This window comes from Neofelis nebulosa, chromosome 12 (assembly GCF_028018385.1).
Source record: "Neofelis nebulosa isolate mNeoNeb1 chromosome 12, mNeoNeb1.pri, whole genome shotgun sequence".
Lineage (NCBI taxonomy): Eukaryota > Metazoa > Chordata > Mammalia > Carnivora > Felidae > Neofelis > Neofelis nebulosa.
The window spans coordinates 52,709,953-52,730,866 of record NC_080793.1 but is presented as its reverse complement, the minus strand read 5'-3'; the positions used below and the strand labels follow the sequence as shown (position 1 = coordinate 52,730,866).

The 20,914-nt window shown below is 34.0% G+C and overlaps 1 protein-coding gene across 4 annotated transcripts in view; it reads left to right on the top strand.

The window, feature by feature from the left end:
- The window catches only part of CNTLN (centlein), a 315,313-nt gene that overhangs the window by 99,760 nt on the left and 194,639 nt on the right, over positions 1–20,914 (top strand). For 2 of the 4 annotated variants that reach the window (XR_009251688.1, XM_058695263.1), the window contains exons 5-6: positions 574–753; positions 12,201–12,334. Coding sequence is in view for 3 of the 4 variants with exons in the window: in XM_058695263.1 (XP_058551246.1) it covers positions 574–753; positions 12,201–12,334 (314 nt within the window). In the remaining variant the exon portion in view is untranslated. Of the gene's footprint in view, positions 1–573; positions 754–12,200; positions 12,339–20,914 lie in introns of all 4 variants that reach the window. The other 2 variants (XM_058695264.1, XM_058695262.1) reach the window with 1 other exon arrangement.

Here is a 20,914-nt window from a genome sequence, read left to right as displayed (position 1 = left end):
TTTGAAGTCCTACTTTCAGCTTTGTCAGCCTTTGTGGCACAGAAAGTGACAAGCTTGGAGGAAAAATTGCCTTAGGCCCTGCTGTACCATACAGTTTTCTCACATGCAAAAACTGAGAAAGATGCTTTAAAGATAAGACTCCAAGCTTTATAACTTTCAGATAAATAGTTAATGATGGAAATGGAGCTAAGAAAGTAGGAGTGTGAATATGTGGCTTCTTGTAATTAGATTCTGATGGGACTGGCATTATTAATTGATAAAACCCAGGTCTGGGAGGATATGTCTGTGTGGGTCTCAAAAATAGCTGGGGACAGCATCAAAGGCAGCTTGATCAATTAATGGGCTCTTTGCAAATGTGTACTCATCAAAGCTGTCATCCAGTGAAAAAATATGACCCATCCACCTGCATGAAAAGAGGCCAATAAAAGTATACAGGTGACCTTGGCCATCAAATATAGAAGAAGCTGCTGTGAGGGTAAAACTGCACAGTTTATATTTGCTGATTAGTTCTCACCTTTTTTTGTTGTTGTTTGTTTTGTTTTGTTTATCGGCCCTTGTGGTACTGTTCTACAGGACACTAAGGAGTGTGTACAGAATAAGGAAGAGCAAAACAGACTGGTTATAAAAACTCTGGAGGAGGAAAATGAGAAATTAAGTACCCGCTGCACTGACCTGCTAAATGACCTGGAGAAACTGAGGAAGCAAGAAGCACATTGGAGAAAAGAAAAATATAGCATTGATGCAAAAATAAAGGTAGGCAATGAGAATGGAGGGAATAAGAATAATGCTGTTATTTTGAATCTAACTTCTTATAGGAAGTTTATTACATGTGATTTTCTTTAAATAACAAGTTATATATTCAAATCCACCAGTGGGGACCAGCATTAATTTATATTCCTTCACTTAAGACCCACAGCTTTTTAAAAATTGATGTTGCAAAGCAGGAAACTGACTTCAAATAGTTATCTAAAATGTAATCATTAAAAAATAAAGGCTATAGCATTTTGAAATAAAACATGTTTTGGAAAAACATATTTAGAATCATGAGGTTTGACATTTTTCAGCTAGAGCTTAAATTTATAAATATAGCTAGAATTCATTACAACAGAGTTTTAAGAATGTATTTTCCAGGTCTTTTAAAAAATAAAATGTGAAAAAAGCATAAAACAGTTGAAAAATACTCATGTGTGTTTTAAAGATGATGCTTTCCTTTGACTTAAAAGGGCCTTATTCATAGTAAAATTTTATTTTCATAGAAGATGAAAGGTACAGTCAATCTTCATAATAGTCTGATATCTTTTTTCATCAGTATTTTTCAAAATAGTACTTTTTTGTGGCTTTCTCTTTGTTTTGAGAATATTTTTGTTAATTTTTTTCCCATCAAATTTCAGGTTTCTCATAGACTTTATTGAAAAGGCTAGAAACATATTTTCATACTAGTAAATATGATAGTGCCTCTAGGTATGCACACATAAAAAGAATATATAACATAAGCACACACACATATATACATATATATGGCTATTAAAGCATACTAAGTATGGTTATGTGTGTGTGATTATTTTAGAGGTGAAGGGATGTCTATTTCTGAATGTGTGAATCAATTTGTTGCACATATTTAAGAAAACACATTAAATCTATTAGTGTACCATCAGGGAATGACTGAGCCATTGAGAAAATTGAATTCTGGTGCATTTTCTTTCTCAATTTTTATATCAGTTTCTGCTTCCCTGCATCCTTTAAGCTGTGTGGTAGTGCGATAAGGGTAAGTGGCACTTCCTTGTGTTAAGTTCATGGGTACATGATTATTTGATGATAACTCTTCGAATCATTGATGACTGTTTTCCACTTAAATAGTTCATTCTGTGATTGGCTGTGAATTTTGGTTCTGTGACTTTTTTTTTTTTAATTGTAGGTTTGGTCTTATTAACTTGTAGACATTTTTTATTTACTCTGGATAGTAATACTTTTATATATATATATATATTTTACAAATACTTTCTGTTCCATGATTCTTGAATAAGGTGAATTGGACTTTGAAAAGTTTGTGAATTTGGAAGAGTCTATTTTATTATTTTCTTCTTTATATTCTCTAATGTTTTTGCATTAGGAATCTTAGATGCTAAACCTTTCCCTACCCTAAAGTCTGTAATCTACTTAGAATTTATTTTGGGATATGTTGTTTCACACCATTTATTTAATAGTTAATTGATTTGTGATTCAATCTCTCTCATATCTCAAAGTTTCCATGTGTGTATTGGTTTGTTTCTGGAAATCTTATTATTCTCATGGTTTTAGATATTGTGGTTTTGTAATTTGACTCATTATTTGGCAGGGAAGTCTTCTTCTTTATTCTTGTTTTTGTAAGTCCCAAGCCCTGTATGTGCTTCTTCACTGTCTTATAATATTTAAGAACGATTTTATTAGTTTTACTGAAAAATTCTGTTAGGAAGTAGATTGGAATCACACTTAATTTATGAATTAATCTTGGGAGAATTGTGACCCTAACATTCATGTATGTGGAATAAGATGTTACATTCTTAAAATGGCACTGTCCACTGTTATTCAATTTATTAATAGCTATTAATATTGTCAAATTGTATAAGGGTAAGTAATATTTTAAATTATATTTTAACTGATTATTTCGGGAAGACAAGACTGTTACTGATTTATTTTATCTTAACCTTTTTTTCAATTTTTTTTCAAATTACCTTATTCTAAAAATTTGTACATTTTCTAGATTTTTCTAAGTTGCATAATTACATTGCACATTAAGAACACTTTGAATCTTTCTTTCCTTTCTAAAATATTGATTGGCATATCATTCACATTTAATCCATTTAAAGTTCACAGTCCAAGTGCAGTAGTTTTTAGTTTGTGCAGAGTTGTGCAACTATTATCACAATTACTTTTAGAACATTTTCATCGTTTCTTAAAGAAACCCTGTAGCCTTTAGCAATCACTCTGAATTTACCCCCTTTTCTCTGCAACCCTTGATAGCCAGTAAGCTGCTTTCTTTCTCAATATATTTTCTGTTCTAAAATTTCAGGGGCGCCTGGGTGGCGCAGTCGGTTAAGCGTCCGACTTCAGCCAGGTCACGATCTCGCGGTCCGTGAGTTCGAGCCCCGCGTCAGGCTCTGGGCTGATGGCTCGGAGCCTGGAGCCTGTTTCCGATTCTGTGTCTCCCTCTCTCTCTGCCCCTCCCCCGTTCATGCTCTGTCTCTCTCTGTCCCAAAAATAAATAAAAAATGTTAAAAAAATAAATAAATAAAATAAAATAAAATAAAATTTCATATAAATGAAATCATAGTGTCTTTTGTGACTGAGTTCTTCTACTTAGAATGTTTTCAGTGTTTATCCATGTTGTAGCATGTTTATCAGTACCACATTCCTTTCTTTGTTGAATAATATTCCATTACATAGATATCCTACATTTTATTTCTTTACCATTAGTAGATGGACATTTGTGTTCTGAATAATGCTGCTATGACTATTTGTGTACAGGATTTCATGTATACATACATGTATTTTTCTTTCTCTTAGGTACATACCAAAGAGTGAGAATACTGGGTCATATTGTAACTGCTTTTAAGTTTTTGAGGAACTTAAGTTTTTGAGGACTGTTTTCAAAAACAGGTGCACCACTTTACATTGTGAACAGCAATGTATGAGAGTTCTGATTTCTTTTTGTGCTCATCATTACTTGTTATTGCCTGTCTTTTTGATTATAGTCATTTCTGTGGATGTTAAGTGATATCTCATTGTGCTTTTCATTTGCGTTTCCCTGATGGCTAATGATGCTGAGCATCTTTGGATGTGGTATTGGCTATTTGTCTGTTTTTGAAGAAATGCATATATATTCTGCATACAAATCTCTTTTGTGTATACTTCTGGATACAAGTCTCTTTTTTGGCTGTATATTTTGAAACTATTTTCTTTAATTCTTGGTGTTGTTTTTCCTTTATTAATGGTGTTTTTAAGCATAAATGTTTTACATTTTGATGATATTTATCTACCCTTTTTTTTTGTTACCCATGCTTTGGTGAGAAATCATTGCCTAGTCTAAGATCAAGAAGATGGAAACCTATGTTTTCTTCTTCGAGTTTTATAGTTTTATATCTTGCATTTAGTTCTTTGATCCATTTTGAGTTCGTTTTTGAATGTGATGTTTGATAGGAATCCAACTTCATTCTTTTGTTATTCAGTTATCCCAGTACCATTTGTTGAAAAAAACCTAGTCTTTCCCTCACTGCATCTGTTTGGGCATCTTTATTGAGTATCATGGGACTGTAAATAGAAGGATTTTTTCTTAGACCTCAATTCTGTTCCTTTGATTTATACATTTATTCTCATGTCTATACTACACTATTGATTATTATAGATTTGTAATAGATTTTGCAATTGGGATATGTGTCTCATCCAAATTTTTTCTTCTTTTTTCAATATTAGCTATTCTGGGTCTCTTGCATTTCCATATGGATTTTAGAAACATCTTTTCCATTCTTACAAGAAAAGCAAGCTGGGTTTATTTTGATAGAGATTGCATTGAATTAGAAGATCAATTTGGCAAATACCACTATCTTAGGATACTTTATCTTCTAATCAATCAGTGTGGGGTGTTTCATTATTTTAGGTCTACTTTAATTTTTTTAAATAATGTTTTGTGGTTTTCAGAGTATAATTTTGCACTTCTTTGGGTACATATATTCCTAAAAATTTAATTAATTTTTATGCTATTTTAAGTGGAACTGTTTCTTCATTTCCTTTTTGGGTGGTTTATTCCTACTGTAGAGATCTGTAATTAATCTTATATAGTGATCTTATATCCTGCCACCCTGCTTGATAGGTTGATTCTTCGGGGTTTTCTATATGTAAGATTATGTCATTTATTTTTTTTTTTTTTTTTTTTTTTTTTTTAAGATTTCCACATCTGGCTTTATTTTTTTTTTTTTCTTTTTTTTTTTTTTTTTAATTAATTTTTTTTTTTAATATATGAAATTTACTGTCAAATTGGTTTCCATACAACACCCAGTGCTCATCCCAAAAGGTGCCCTCCTCAATACCCATCACCCACCCTGCCCTCCCTCCCACCCCCCATCAACCCTCAGTTTGTTCTCAGTTTTTAACAGTCTCTTATGCTTTGGCTCTCTCCCACTCTAACCTCTTTTTTTTTTTTTTTTCCCTTCCCCTCCCCCATGGGTTTCTGTTACGTTTCTCAGGATCCACATAAGAGTGAAACCATATGGTATCTGTCTTTCTCTGTATGGCTTATTTCACTTAGCATCACACTCTCCAGTTCCATCCATGTTGCTACAAAAGGCCATATTTCATTTTTTCTCATTGCCACGTAATATTCCATTGTGTATATAAACCACAATTTCTTTATCCATTCATCAGTTGATGGACATTTAGGCTCTTTCCATAATTTGGCTATTGTTGAGAGTGCTGCTATAAACATAGCTCCCCAGCACCACAAGATTATGTCATTTATAAGCAGAGATAATTTTACTTCTTCTTTTCCAATCTGGTGCCTTTTATCTCATTTGATTGCCCATTCATTACCCTGCTAGAATCTCTCATATAAAGTTGAATAGAAATAAAAGAGTAGACATCTATGTCTTGTTCCATATCTCATTGGTAAAGGAACCACTCTTTCGCCGTTAAGTATGATAATTGATGTTTGCTCTGAAGTTTTGTTGATAAACTTTATCAGATTGAGGAAGTTTCTTTTGGTTCGTAGTTGTTGAATGTTTTTGTCTTTTATCATGAAGAGGTGTTGGATTCTGGTGAATGCTTTTTCTGTATCTATTGAAATAATATTGTGGTTTTTGTTTTTTATTCTGTTGGTATGATATATTACTTGAATTTTGGATGTTAAACCAACTTTACATTGCTGGGATATTTTTGCCTTTGGTATCAAGTCAGATCTTTGGCATCTACTGGCCTTGTAGAATAAATTAGAAAATATTTTCTCCTCATAAGTTTTGGAAGAGTTCGAAAAGAATGGGTATTCATTTAAAAAAAAATACTTGGTTCACCAGTTAAAGCCATCTGGTACTAGAATTTTTTATTTTGGGTAGTTTTGATAACTGATTAATAAACCTTTTCAGTTATCATAGGTCTGTTGAGATTTTCTATTTCTTCTTGAGTTAGTTTAGGTGATCTGTGTCTTTCTACGTACGTAGGTTATCCAATTTGCTGATGTACAATTGCTTACAGTATTCTCTAATAATCCTTTTTTTATTTCTGTACTAGTGTCCTTACTTTCATTTTTGATTTTAGTTACTTACACCTTTTCTCTTTTTTGTTTGTCATTCTAACTAAAGGTTTGTTAATTTTTTTTAATGTTTATTTTTGAGAGAGACGCAGAGTGGGGGAGGGGCAGAGAGAGAGGGAGACAGAATCTGAAACAGGCTCCAGGCTCTGAGCTGTCAGCACAGAGCCCCATGCAGGGCTCAAACTCATGAACTGAACCATAAGATCATGACCTGAGCCCAAGTTGGATGCTTAACGGACTGAGCCACCTAGGCTCCCCTAAAGGTTTGTTAATTTTGTTGCTATTTACAAAGAGTCAAATTTTGCTTTAATTGATTATTGTTTTGCTAGCCCCTTTTTAAAAACTTTCCATATTAATCTTTATCATTTCCTTTCTATTCTCTTTGGTTTTACTTTGCTATTTTAATTTGTTTTCTATTTCTTCAATGTGTAAAATTAGATTCTTAATTTGAGGTATGTTTTCTTTTTTAATGTTGGTATTTAGAGCTATAAATTTCCCCCAGTACTACCTTTGCTGCATCTTGTAATTATTAGTATTTATGCGTTGTTTTCATTCATCTCTGAATATTTTCTAATTCTCTTGTGATCTCTTCTTTCACCTATTTGTTGTTTATGATTAGTTTGTCTAATTTCCACATATTAAATTTGTCTTTTGGTTTTTCTTCTTTTAGTGACTTTTAACTCCAATCCGCTATGGTTGGACAAGGTACTTTGTATAATTGTAATGTTTTTAAATTGATTAAGCATTGTTTTATGTCCTAACATTTGGCCTGATACGGCAGATATTCCATGTGTACTTGAGAAAAATATATAATCTGCTATTTTGGAGTAAAGTATTCCATATACATTTATTAGGACTACTTAGTTTATAGTGTTCTTCAGCCCTCTTCATCCTTGTTGACCTTCTGTCTAAATGTTGTATTGATTATTTAAAGTGGAGTATTGAATTCTTCAGCTATTATTATAAAACTGTATTTCTCCCTTCAATTCTATAATTGTTTATATATTTAAGGGCTTGGTTGTTTGGTACGTGTACATTTATAGTTATTATATCTTCCTGATGAATTGACTCTTTAATCAATATATAAGCTCTCTTTTCCCTTTTGTGACAGTTTTTGACATAAAGTATATTTTGTTTGGTATTATTTTATCTGTTCCAGCTCTTTTCGGTTATTATTTTCAGAGAATATCTTTTCCATTCTTTCATTTTCAGTCTATTTGTGTCTTTGTATCTGAAATCAGTGTCTCTCTTTTTTTTCAATTCCAGTATAATTAACATCCAGTATTGTATTAGTTTGACCTGTACAATATAGTGATTCAGAAATTCTGTACATTACTCAGTGCTCATCATGATAAGTATCCTCTTAATCCCTTCACCTGTTTCACCCATCCCCATCTATGGTCACCATCAATTTGTTCTCCAAAAGTGTCTGGTTTTTTTGTCTTTTTTTTTCCCTTGTTCATGTTTTTGTCCCTTAAATTTTACATTTGAATGAAATTGTATGACATTTATCTTTCTCTGACTGACTTATTTAAAGTGAGTCTTTTTTGGGGCACCTGGGTGGCTTAGTCGGTTAAGCATCTGACTTCAGCTCTCGTCATGATCTCGCAGTTCTTGAGTGTGAGCTCTGTTTTCGGCTCTGTCCTGACAGCTCAGACCCTGGAATCTGCGTTGGATTCTGTGTCTCCCCCACTCTCTCTGTCCCTTCCCTGCTTGTGCTCTCTCTCTCGCTCGCTCACTCGCTCAAAAATACATAAGTAAACGTTTAAAAAAAGGATCTCTAAAATGTGACAAGCCACTCTCTCTTACTTTCAAGATTCTTTTTTGGGGAGCTGAATTCCAAAAGATTGATAATAATTTATCTCAGTGTGGGTCTCTTTTCTCTTGATCATTCTTGGAGTTTGTTGTGGCTGGCCTTTGGATTTGTGGTGCATGTATTTCATCAAAATTGGGAAGTTTATGGCCATTTTTTCTTAACATGTTATTTCTGCTTCCTCTTGTCTCTTTGCTTTCTGAGACTCCCATAATGTGAATGTCTTTCTTGTTAATGGTGTCCACAGTTTTCATAGGTTCTGTTCACTGTTCTTCATGTTCTTTCTGCTGCTCAGATTCAATAATTTTCCTTGTTTCATCATCTAATTTGCTGATTCTTTCTTCAACCTGCTCTGTGTCTGTTGTTGGGCACTCTGGAGAATGATTCATTTTTGTTATTTACTTTTTCATTCCAGCATTTATGTTTACTTCCTTTTAATAATTTTTTTTCTTTACTAATATTCTTTTGGTTTATACATTGTTTTCCTGGTTTACTGTAGATTTTTTTTCATGTTTTTTTCCTTAGTATATTTAAGATATTTTAAAGTTTTTGCCTTGTAAATCTGATATCTGGGGTTCGTCAGGAATGGTTTGTGTTAATTTATATGTTCCTTTGTTTAGGCCATTCTTACCTCGTTTTTCTTGTATGCCTTGTGATGTTTTGTTGTTGTTGAAAGTGGAGCATTTGAGTATGATAATGTGGTAACTCTGGAAGCCAGATTCTATCCCTTATTGAAGTGTTTTGCTTTTTTAACTGTCAAAGGTTATTTAGGTAATCTTCAAATCTGTATTTCTAAGAGTCTGTTCCTTGTTGTGTAAGCTCACTGAGGTTTCTATCCTTAAGCTTTTGTTCACCTCATGTGGTGTCACAGGTTTCCTTGATGCCAGGAGCCAAAACAAACAGAACACAAGGAAAAGGAAAAACCCAAACAAACACAGTACACACATCCACAGCCACAAAACAAATCCCTCTCCCAGTCTTTGTATTGACTCCATACTGAGAAAGTCTTTCAATACTTATCCATTGCACTGAGCTCAGAGGTCAGCCCAGGGTGAAACTTTGGGTCTTAATCAAAGACTTTTCTGTCTTTTCTAGTCTTTTCTGAGCATGCATCTTTCTCTGAGCCTATGTGTGGTTTTCTAAACTTTCCAAGATGAATGGGTATTTTTGAATGTCTTAATGTCTCAAAGAATCTCCCACAGCTTTTGCTTCCATGCCTTGGGCATTCTGTTGTGTATCTGAACCAATAATCTTTTACTGTACACATCTGTGTTTTGTTAGTTTACCTTGTGGTATATTTGAGCCATATCCTATTTTTCAGTCTGTGTTACCAGGTAGGTTAAACTAGACATAATCACTTTGCATCATTCCTTCAGGTAGCCCTCAGATAAATTAGATACACATAGTATTTGCTAGTGAAGTCTGTTCTGCTTCCTTCTGAACCAAGGACCAGTATCTCCTACTCGGAACTACTGTCATTCTAAGAATATAACTGCTTTAAGATTCCCAGGCTTTAAAGTGGTCAACTTACTGGAGACAATGTGGAGAAGGGCAAATGAAAACTCCATAAATCTTTTGTGTTATTTTTAAGTTGCTTTTATTTTTGGCTCAGCGTTTTTTTGGTTGCTGTAAATATTTGAATGTTATTTTTCTAACATTAGTTCTGAGAGTTTCTGCTTGTTTTTTCATATTTCTGCCAGGGCAAGAGTGCTTGGAGCTGCCTACTCTGCCATTTTCTTGATGTCACTTGTCACCTTCATTTTTTTTTAATTAAAAAAATTTTTTTATGATTATTTATTTTTGAAAGAGAGAGACAGAGCATGAGTGGGGGAGGGTCAGAGAGAGGGAGACACAAAATCTGAAGCAGATTCCAGGGTCCAAACTGTCAGCACAGAGCCCAATGCAGGGTTCAAACTTGCAAACCACAAAATCATGACCTGAGCTGAAGTTGGACACTTAACTGACTGAGCCACCCAGACGCCTGTTGTCACCTTCATTTTGAAATGATAGTTTTACTATATATATGATTCTGTGTTAGCAGTTTTTTTTTCGTTTGAGCACTTTGAATATGTTATCTCACTGTCTCTGACATCTATTGTTTCTGAAGAAGAGTCAGTTGTTAATCTTACTGAGGTCTCTTGAAAATGAGGAGTGGTTTTTCTCTTATGGTTTCTAAGATTTTTTCTTGGTTTTGGCTGTCAGTATTTTTACTATGATATGTCTGTGGATTTCTGCATGTACAGTCCATGGAGGTTTTGTGCTTCTTGGATGTTACATTAATTTTTTTCATGATTGTTTGGTAGTTTTCAGTCATTATTTCTTTGAATATTTTTTCTTTTTTTTTTTTTTTTTTCTTTTTTTTTTTAAATTTTTTTTTTTCAATGTTTTTTATTTATTTTTTGGGACAGAGAGAGACAGAGCATGAACGGGGGAGGGGCAGAGAGAGAGGGAGACACAGAATGGGAAACAGGCTCCAGGCTCCGAGCCATCAGCCCAGAGCCTGACGCGGGGCTCGAACTCACGGACCGCGAGATCGTGACCTGGCTGAAGTCGGACGCTTAACCGACTGCGCCACCCAGGCGCCCCTCTTTGAATATTTTTTCTGTTTCTTTATTCTCTTACCTCTCCTTCTGGTAGTTTCATTATGCTCTGTTGGTGCATTTAATAGTGTTCCACATTTTTCTGGGGCTATTGACTATTGTTATTCTTTTTTCTTGATTTATCTTCAAGTTTTTCTTATTTTTGCCATCTCCTATTGAATATTCAGCTCCTCTTGTGAACTTTTTGATGCTCTTCATTTTGGTTGTTTTGCTTTTTAGCATCAGAAATTCCACTTGGATGTTTAAAAATAACCTATATCACTTTATGGTGTTTTTTATTAGGTGAGACTTTGTCATGTTTTTGAAGCATGGTTTTCTTTAGTAATTTTTTATTGACTGCTTCTTCTCCTCTATGTATGGATGACACTTTCCTCTTTTTACATGTTGTAATTTTTGTTGAAACATGGACATTTAAAATTGTATAGTAGAGTAGTTTTGGATACTGATTCCTCACTACCCCATCCTCATTGTAAAATGTAAAATATTTTTAATATCTATTTTTGATTTTTAAAATTGTTTCATTTTTTAAATACTTAAATTTTTAAATCTAATTTTAAATTTATATATCTGGCATATGGGTGGTTCTAACTCTTGGTTGTTATAAACAGTGCTGGTATAAACATGGGTATGCCAATACGTCTTCAAGATCCTGCTTTCTATTCTTTTGAATTTATATACCAAGAAATATTGCTGGATTATATACTAGATACCTTGTTAATGTTTTGAGCAGTTCATTACCCTCCCAGCCGACCATACAGATTACATCATTTATAGTCCCACCAGTAGCGCACAAAGATTTCTGCTTTCTCATATCCATGCCAGTGATCTTTCTTTTTTCTTTCTCCCTCCCTCCCTCCCTCCCTCTCTCCCTCCCTCCCTCCCTCCATCCCTCCCTCCCTCCCTCTCTCTCTTTCTCTCTCTCTCATTGCTGTTTTTTGTAATAAATGGAAATTTAAGAAGTACTCAGAGTGTAATCAGGAAAACTGAACATGATCTGAATTTCAAATATTATACAATTATGTTGATATTTTTTACAGTTCTGTCCCTTTTTTTCCCAATGTGTGTACATTTAAAATAGAGGAAATAATGAAATATCTGCCATTTGTCCTGGCTACAATTTAAGTAAATGAACTAATTTTTTTATTCATATATACTTTCACTATACAATAATTTCCTTACACAATAATAGCTTTTTCACTATACAATAATTTCCTTACTATAATTTCAATAAGTACATTTCTACTTTGATTTTCAAATTTAATTGCTTCACATTCTTAGTTTTTGTACCAAGGCACTATGATACTTTTTCATTTTCTGGAAAAAGTAAATTACAACTGGTATGAAAGTTATTGTTTGTACTAAATATTTTTTTAGTTAAGTGAAAACAAAAAAAAATTAAAAACATTACCAATTTTTTACTGTAATTTTTTAGATTAGTTGAATATAATATACTTCATTTCTTATTTGATACTTATTATGTTTGATTATGATATAAGTGCTCTGATTTTAGGCCTTTGAAGACGATTTAATTGAAGCAAGAAAAGAAATTGAAGTATCACAGAGTAAATATAATGCTGTGTCATTACAGTTGAATAATAAACAGACTGAACTTATCCAGAAGGATATGGATATTACCCTTGTCAGGCAAGTATATTCAATTTCAAATGTAATAGCACTGTCATTAGTTATTCAGAATGGCAACATATATGTTTATTATTAACACTCTAAAATGACAACAATAGGTCTTCTATGAAGACATATGTTTGTATATTGAAACGATCTGGATTTTATTTTTTTTAATTTTTTTTTTAACATTTATTTATTTTTGAGACAGAGACAGAGCATGAACAGGGGAGGGGCAGAGAGAGAGGGAGACACAGAATTGGAAGCAGGCTCCAGGCTCTGAGCCATCAGCCCAGAGCCTGACGCAGGGCTCAAACTCACGGACCGCGAGATCGTGACCTGAGCCAAAGTCGGACGCTCAACCAACTGAGCCACCCAGGCGCCCTGAAACAATCTGGATTTTAAATACCGAACTTGGAATCGTTAACTGAGAGAATCAAGGGTTGCACAGGATTGGGAAGAGCATTCTTTTTTTTTTTTTTAATTTTTTTTTTCAACGTTTTTTATTTATTTTTGGGACAGAGAGAGACAGAGCATGAACGGGGGAGGGGCAGAGAGAGAGGGAGACACAGAATCGGAAACAGGCTCCAGGCTCCGAGCTGTCAGCACAGAGCCCGACGCGGGGCTCAAACTCACGGACCGCGAGATCGTGACCTGGCTGAAGTCGGCCGCTTAACCGACTGCGCCACCCAGGCGCCCCGGAAGAGCATTCTTAAAGAGTGGTTTTGTTTCCATTTTTAATAAGCATAATGCATTCATTCATTGTTTCCTTCTAAAATTCCCAGCTGGGTATTATATGATATTCATTATTGTTATTTATAATGGGAAATATATGAGAAATCCAATTTTGACTTTTTATTTTATTATGTTCTACATAGATTTAGTTTATGAGATATTCTTTCTATATCAAAATAGTTAATTTTGTAGTGCTATTCAGAAAGTAGGATTCCTTGAAAAATATGTTTTCAAGTGTTTTGAAAGATTTTAAACTACCTATTATTTCATTTACCTTTATCAGAAAATGATATTAGAATAAGTCATAAATATGTAGGTATATATGCATGCATATCACATATATATGTTATCTATGTATACACATGCCTACATTATATACATGTGTGTATGTATGTACATTTTTACTTAAACTAATTAAAGTAATCATACAAAGTTGTGGCACCTGTGTGGCTCAGTCCGTTAAGCGGCTAACTTCGGCTCAGGTCATGATATCATGGTTTGTGGGTTTGAGCCCTGCATTGGGCTCTGTGCTGACAGCTTGGAGCCTGGAGCCTGCTTCTGATGCTGTGTCTCCCTCTCTCTCTGCCCCTCTCCCACTCACGCTCTCTCTCTATCTCTCAAAAATGAATTAACGTTAAAAAAATTTTTTAAAGTAATCTTACAAAGTTTTTCATATACCTTTATGAACAATTTCATCCTCTGGTGGTACTACTGTGTATATATGTGCATACATATATATGTGTATATATATATATATGCACACACACATAAACTATTTACATATGTAATATTATATATAAACACTATGTATTTCTGTTATGTATAATAATATTGTGTGGTTAAACCTGATATGTAAATATGTATTTATATATTATATATTTATATTCAATACATATTTGTATATTTTTACATATATTTTGTATATTACAAGATATCTCTCTATATATCTATCAGGGCAGAAGTTTTAATTAGGTAGCACTTAATATATATATATATATATATGTATATATACATATATATATATATACACACACATATATATACATATGTATATATATGTACACATGTATATATACATATACATATGTATATATATGTGTGTGTATATATATATATGTATATATATATATATATATATAAATTTATTACCTAAGCAAAAATTCATTGTGTTACAATTTAAAAGTCTTATTAATAGGGTTGAGGAAAAGTATAACATTTATAGGTGATAGATTGATTGGCTTATCTATTCATGGTGTAATTATTTTTGAAGCCTGTAATTTGATGAAATCAGAAAAGTAATTTTACATAGTTATAGAATCTTAGATTTTTAATTTTTTTTTTTTTACATTTTATTTATTTTTGAGAAACAGAGTGAGACAAAGCGTGAGCAGGGGAGGGGCAGAGAGAGAAGGAGACAGAATCTGAAGCAGGCTCCAGGCTCTGAGCAAGCAGTCAGCACAGAGCCTGATGCTGGGCTTGAACCCACAAACCGTGAAATCATGACCTGAGCTGAAGTCGGACGCTCAACCGACTGAGCCACCCAGGCGCCCCTAGAATCTTAGATTTGTAAGAAATCTTAAAATTGTCATTTATTCCTGTCTTCTTCTCAATAAGATAATATACCTTTTGGTCTTTGCTTGACACTTTTAGTTGATAAGTTTCTCGTTACTTTTCAAGACTGTTCTTTTCAGTTTATATTGTTAAAATTGAACATTGTTCAGTTGAGTTAAAGTTTGATTTTTTTTACAATATCCACCCATTTATCTTGAATCCTTATTTAGAAAACCTCAGAGACAATCTAATCTCTATTCTATTGCATAGATCTTGAAATAATAGAAGATATCTTTATCAATAACTTTATCTTTTCATTGTTTAACTCTTATTTCTCACAATTTTTCATGTTATATACTTTGTAGATGTTACACTGTTTGGGGTTGCATTTCTGAATGTGTTCCATATCATCAGTATCTGTATCATCAATATTTTTCTTAAAATGTAGCACTGATAACTGCACAAAATATTCCAATGATGACCTTTCCCTTTTAGAGTATGATTCGGATGGAACATGGGACATAATCTAGGATGCAGTGTAGTGTTAAGTGCATGGCATTTGAATAATTACATTTTCTACTAAATTTTGCCCCTTTGTATACTTGAATTTAGTGTATTGCAAGAGCTATAAGCTACAGTAAATAAGGCAGTAATATCCACAGATGGGCATTTTATTACACTATGGTAAAAGAAAGGACCATGTGTAATTTTAAGAGCTTGACTGTAAGGGCTTATAGAGGTGGAGTTGGAAGTTTGGAGCAGAGGACTATGACTCAAACCCTCATTATAGGGTTGTAGTTGAGATTTCTGTAGTATTTTTCCTGAGTTGTCTGAATAAGTTGGGTGTATTATGTGTCTCCTTTCCTTTACGATTTTTATTTCTTAGAGGGGGGTGGTGGTGATTATGATATACCAGTATCACTTTACTGAATCTGTATATTGCACAAAAGATGCACAAAGCCATAATTGTGGGGAAAACGTTCTAGGCACTTTCTTATTTGGATATACTTTTCTTTATTGATGTATGACAGAGTTGTCCAAGCTATATTTCTTTATGGGTTTATGTCTTTAGAATTCATAATTATTTGTATATGTATTGAATATTCATGTCACTCACTATGATATGAAACATTGTTGTGAACTCAACCTCAAATGATTTTTATCCTGAATTAGAGTATAAATAAATATCAGTACTTATATAATAAGGTACATGCTTATAATGCATACAGAGCATCCAAATTTATAACTAGAACTTGCATAAAGTGCTAGCCAGTTAGGTTTCCTAACCAAAAGTTTTGACTAAATAGCTAATGATTCTATAATTACATGGAGGGTGGACTAAATGGCTATATGGATAGTGGGCTAAATTACAGGGACATAGGCTTAAATGAGTTGGGAATTTTTCTTAGAAATTACTTGTGAATCTCCTACAAAAAATAAAAAAATAAAAGTCAAGATAGTGCAGTCATAATTTGGATTAGAAATGTCAAAGTTAGGGGCACCTGGGTAGCTCAGTTGGTTAAGCACCCAACTTCAGCTCAGATCATGATCTCACGGTTCATGGGTTCAGATGCCCCATTGGGCTCTGTGCTGACAGCTCAGAGCCTGGAGCCTGCTTCAGATTCTGTCTGGGTCTCCCTCTCCCTCTGACCCTCCTGCTCTGTCCTCCCCTGCTCATGCTCATGCTCTGTCTCTGTCTCCCTCTCTCTCTCTCAAAAAGAAATAAATATTAAAAAAAAAAAAAAGAAATGTCAAAGTCAGAATCCTGAAATTGGATTGGTTGATACACCTGGATTGCTAGTGTTCCCAGACCCTTAGCAGAAGCAAGTGTAAATTATCTCTGTAAGATGATACAACAATTCTGTCCTCAAATTATATCCACAGTGTTTCAAATTAATATCCCACATATAGTCAGACATATTAAGTATTAAGAATAAAAACTAGGGGCGCCTGGGTGGCACAGTCGGTTAAAGCGTCCGACTTCAGCCAGGTCATGATCTCGCGGTCCGTGAGTTCGAGCCCCGCGTCAGGCTCTGGGCTGATGGCTCGGAGCCTGGAGCCTGTTTCCGATTCTGTGTCTCCCTCTCTCTCTGCCCCTCCCCTGTTCATGCTCTGTCTCTCTCTGTCCCAAAAATAAATAAAAAACATTGAAAAAAAAATTAAAAAAAAAAAAGAATAAAAACTAAAGACCTAAGAAATGGACTTGATGGGAAAAGACCAAATTATTTGCCTATAATATAATTAATTTGCATAGAAAACTCAAAATAACTTACAGAAACACTTTTCAAATTAATAAGTGGGTTTATTTAGTACACTTGGTAGATGGCAATGTTAGTGAATAAAATTCAACTGCACTTTTATTTCAGCAAAAATTTAGGAAGTGGACTTAATATATAGAAATAATATCATTTATAATATGACTAAATATATGAAGCATATGTGTAATGAAAGCTGTGTGTTACCTCTGTGCAGAAAAGTGGAAAACATTACTGACACAAATAAAGGGTCTAATAGGGATACACAAAGTTCATGGTTTAGAAGGTTCAATATGATAAAGATGTCAATTCTTTCCAAATAGGTACTGAGATTTAGAATAATGCAGATTATCAACAACAGAAAACCATTACTACCTCCAGACCAGAAGGAGCAAGGAGAGAAGCTCAAACCAGATCTTGTGAAAAGTCTGTCCTGGAGAGAGTTTGCCTAACAGATGTGTCTTTAGACAGGGGAACAGAGACACTGCCGACTGTGGTTCAGCATAGTGGGAGCCAGGGAAAGAAATACCTTGACACAATTTTGTCTCCTTTACCCTCTCTAATCACCAGCCAGCACTTCTAACTGATCAAATTCAGTCAGAGGCCGAGGACAAGGAGCCAGTGTAATGCAGTCTGTAGAGGTTGGCCTCTTAGGCTAGAGTATTAGAGAGTAGGAAGACATGATGAACATTGGAGAATATATGGTACATTCTCCATTACTGCTCTTTTCCTGGACATTTATTGCTTATTAAGTTTTTGGTATAAACTTTAGAATAAACTTGCATATTTCTTGTTTGGTATTTCATTAGAGCATCAAATTTACAAGTAAGCCTGAGAATTGACATCTTTATGATGCCAGTCTTCCTGTCCCAGAGGGTGGTATGCCATTCCATTTGTTTCAGTACCTTTGTATCCTTAGAAATTTGTTTTAAGTTTCTAATGAGTTTTGACATTTCTTGTTAAATTTATTCCTAGCTATTTCATGTTTTTGTTACTATTTTAAATGGGATATTTCCTTCCCCTGTAGTTTACAACTGATTTTCCTTTCATTGCTTATAGTTTTTTGCTGTACATGTTTTGATGTGCTATGATTTGGTGGGTAAAGTGTTCACAGTTCTTTTGTTTTTACTGTGAATTTCACTTTTACTTTTTTGCATGTAAATATTTTGCCTTGGATTCTAATTCTTCTGAAATTAATATTGCTGTTCTTTATTTTTGTTTACATTTTTATTATCAACAAAACAAGTATATAATCATTTAGGATAATGATACATGTGAATTATTAAAAATAATTCATGCATAAATTATATTAAAAATAATAATAAAAAGAAAAAATAGCACATGAAGTATAGAAAAGTACAAAGAAGATAGAGGAAAAATACTACACTTAAAATACAACTCCAGACAAGTAAAAGCCATTAAAATTTTGTGAGAATCATTCTAGATTTTTCTCAATTTATATTTATAGATTGAACATTAGGTGGATAGAAATTTTTAGATAAAAGGGACTATACTGAACGTGTCCTTTTAATAAGTAATAACTTCAGCTTTTTATAATATGATGGAACAATGAGACATTGATATGAAATTGAGGGAATTATTAAACCTTTCTCTATAAAAAGCACTGACTCTAAAGCTAAGAAGGAAATGGCATGAAAAACTTTGGAGGTCAATCTCATTATGTATTTTTTTAATCCACATTTCATCTTTAGTTCATTTTGAGACCTGCTGTGTAAACTTTGGAAAGTAGAACATACATTCAACCATTTTAACTCCTGATTTTGCAACTTGAGATATATGACACTTGTAACCAAAGTGACCAAAGATGTTTAGGATTAGTTCTGTATTTTGCTTCAGTGCTCATCACCTAACTTTTTACTTTTGATGTGTTCATTCCTTCACTCTATTTTGATTCACCTCAGGGGCTCATTTTTATTTATTTATTTATTTTTCTTTTTAAATATAATTTATTGTCAAATTGGTTTCCATACAACACCCAGTGCTCATCCCAACATCAGGGGCTTATTTAAAAAAAATTTTTTTTAACATTTTTATTTATTTTTGAGAGACAGAGACAGAGCATGAGTGGGGGAGGGGCAGAGAGAGAGGGAGACACAGAATCTGAAGCAGGCTCCAGGTTCCAAGCTGTCAGCACAGAGCCCCATGCAGGGCTCGAACCCACAAACTGTGAGATCATGACCTGAGCTGAAGTCGGACGCTCAACCGACTGAGCCACCCAGTCGCCAGGGGCTCTTTTTTAATAGGGCCTTCCCTGTTGCTAGAGTATGCTTTCTCCCCCAGTGTCCTCGTATTTAGCCATGTGACTTATTTTGGCCTGTGAGACAAGAGTGAAAGTAATATATGCCATGTCCTAATGTTTAAAAGAAGCATTGCTTGATTTGCCTTTGCTTTTCGTCCTCTGCCACCAGAATAGTATATTCCTAATATAGTCTGCTGCTGCAGTTTGAGTCTTAAGATAGAGGAAAGCCACATGTAATGTGAGCAAGCAGTAAATCTTTGTTTTTATAAACCATCCAGATTTTTTTTAACTGCAGAATAACCTAGAGAAGCTGCCGGAAACCCTCTGTCAGTCTTTGGTATCAAACTTGATCTCCACAGGGATATTCCTAATTTATCCCATGGCCCACTCAATCCCTTAGATAGCATCACTGTAACTAAAAAATCACCGGATTTATCTTTCAGGAATCCAGTATTTTTAACAGCACTTGACATTTTTCTTGAGGAAATGTTGTCGGTTCTCAGAGCTGTCTCAAGTCTCTCATACTTTCCTTGACTCCTTTTTATCTGTGTCTACAGGAAATTCTCAAGTTTGAACCTACCAATTAACTTTATTTTCCATAGCTTTTATTTTCCTTATAACTGTAATTATGCATTTTGATGTTATTAGGGTATCTTTCCTTTTTAACAATATCTCTTTATGTTATCCTTTTCATTTCATCCATTCAACAACTGTCTTATCCCATATATCCTAGCAAACAGAGCATGAGGGAAGGATTAAGTCCTGATTGCTTACTTAGGAGATTGAATTTCAGGGGTAAGTGAGTGAGAGAAAGAGAGAGAAGAATGAGGAGGCAAGGATAAAGAGTAATTCAAGGAAATGCACTATTGTGCTGGCTACTGCTTTGTGATGAACCATGAAGAGATAGCAGGTGCACTGAATTTGCTACCCAGGGTGATTCTGAACAGGCTGTGGAGAGAAACGATGCTCTAGAGCAATCCATCGGATGGAAAAAGAAAACAAGTTACCTGTCTGTTTTCTTCTTGTGTTTTGTCTTACATTGATAAAAGTTTGCTGCATATACCATGCCTGTGTTGTAGCATTTTATCCTAATCTGGAAATGGTACAAGGAGACACACACGCTAGGCGTGCAGCTGGTTGACTTCAAGCAGTGGAGCCAGATGAGCTGTATAAATTTCATAGGCTTAAGTAGCAGTTAATAGGCTGAGACAGAGCAAGGGAATGAGAGTCTAAGAGGCAGGTATAGACTGAATCTGGAAATATGCATAAGATGTATATAATACACCAACAACTACAATAAGGGACAGGAATTACCTTAGGTGCTCTGTTTGTAGTAGTGAACAAAAAAGTTCCTACCTTCACAGAGGCTTTATTAAGATCATCTTTACATCTTGTCTTTCTATTGATAATTCAGTGAAGTGTGATGATTTCTTTTTTATACATTTTCTAGACCTTCCTTCTAATTCCTTTAGTAATTTCTACTCAGAGGTATACTTTTCCTCCGAGTATGTACAATAAACTTTCTTTTTTCTTAATTCTTAGTACTCCCCTTTTTTAGTAAGTCCAGTTTGTTTTTCTTTACTTGTTTTCAAACGAGGAAAGATCTAGACAAATTAAGTGTTTGCTAGTGGTCCAGACGTGTGCCTTTTGTAAGCTTTATTGCTTACTTTGATACTAATCAAATTCCACATTTCGTATTTGCAACAATGGTGTACATCCCATTGCATCTACTTTTCAAGTAGAAAGAAGAGAAAGAAACTTATCTCGATAGTGTAAGATTATGCTTCCATTCCACTTACT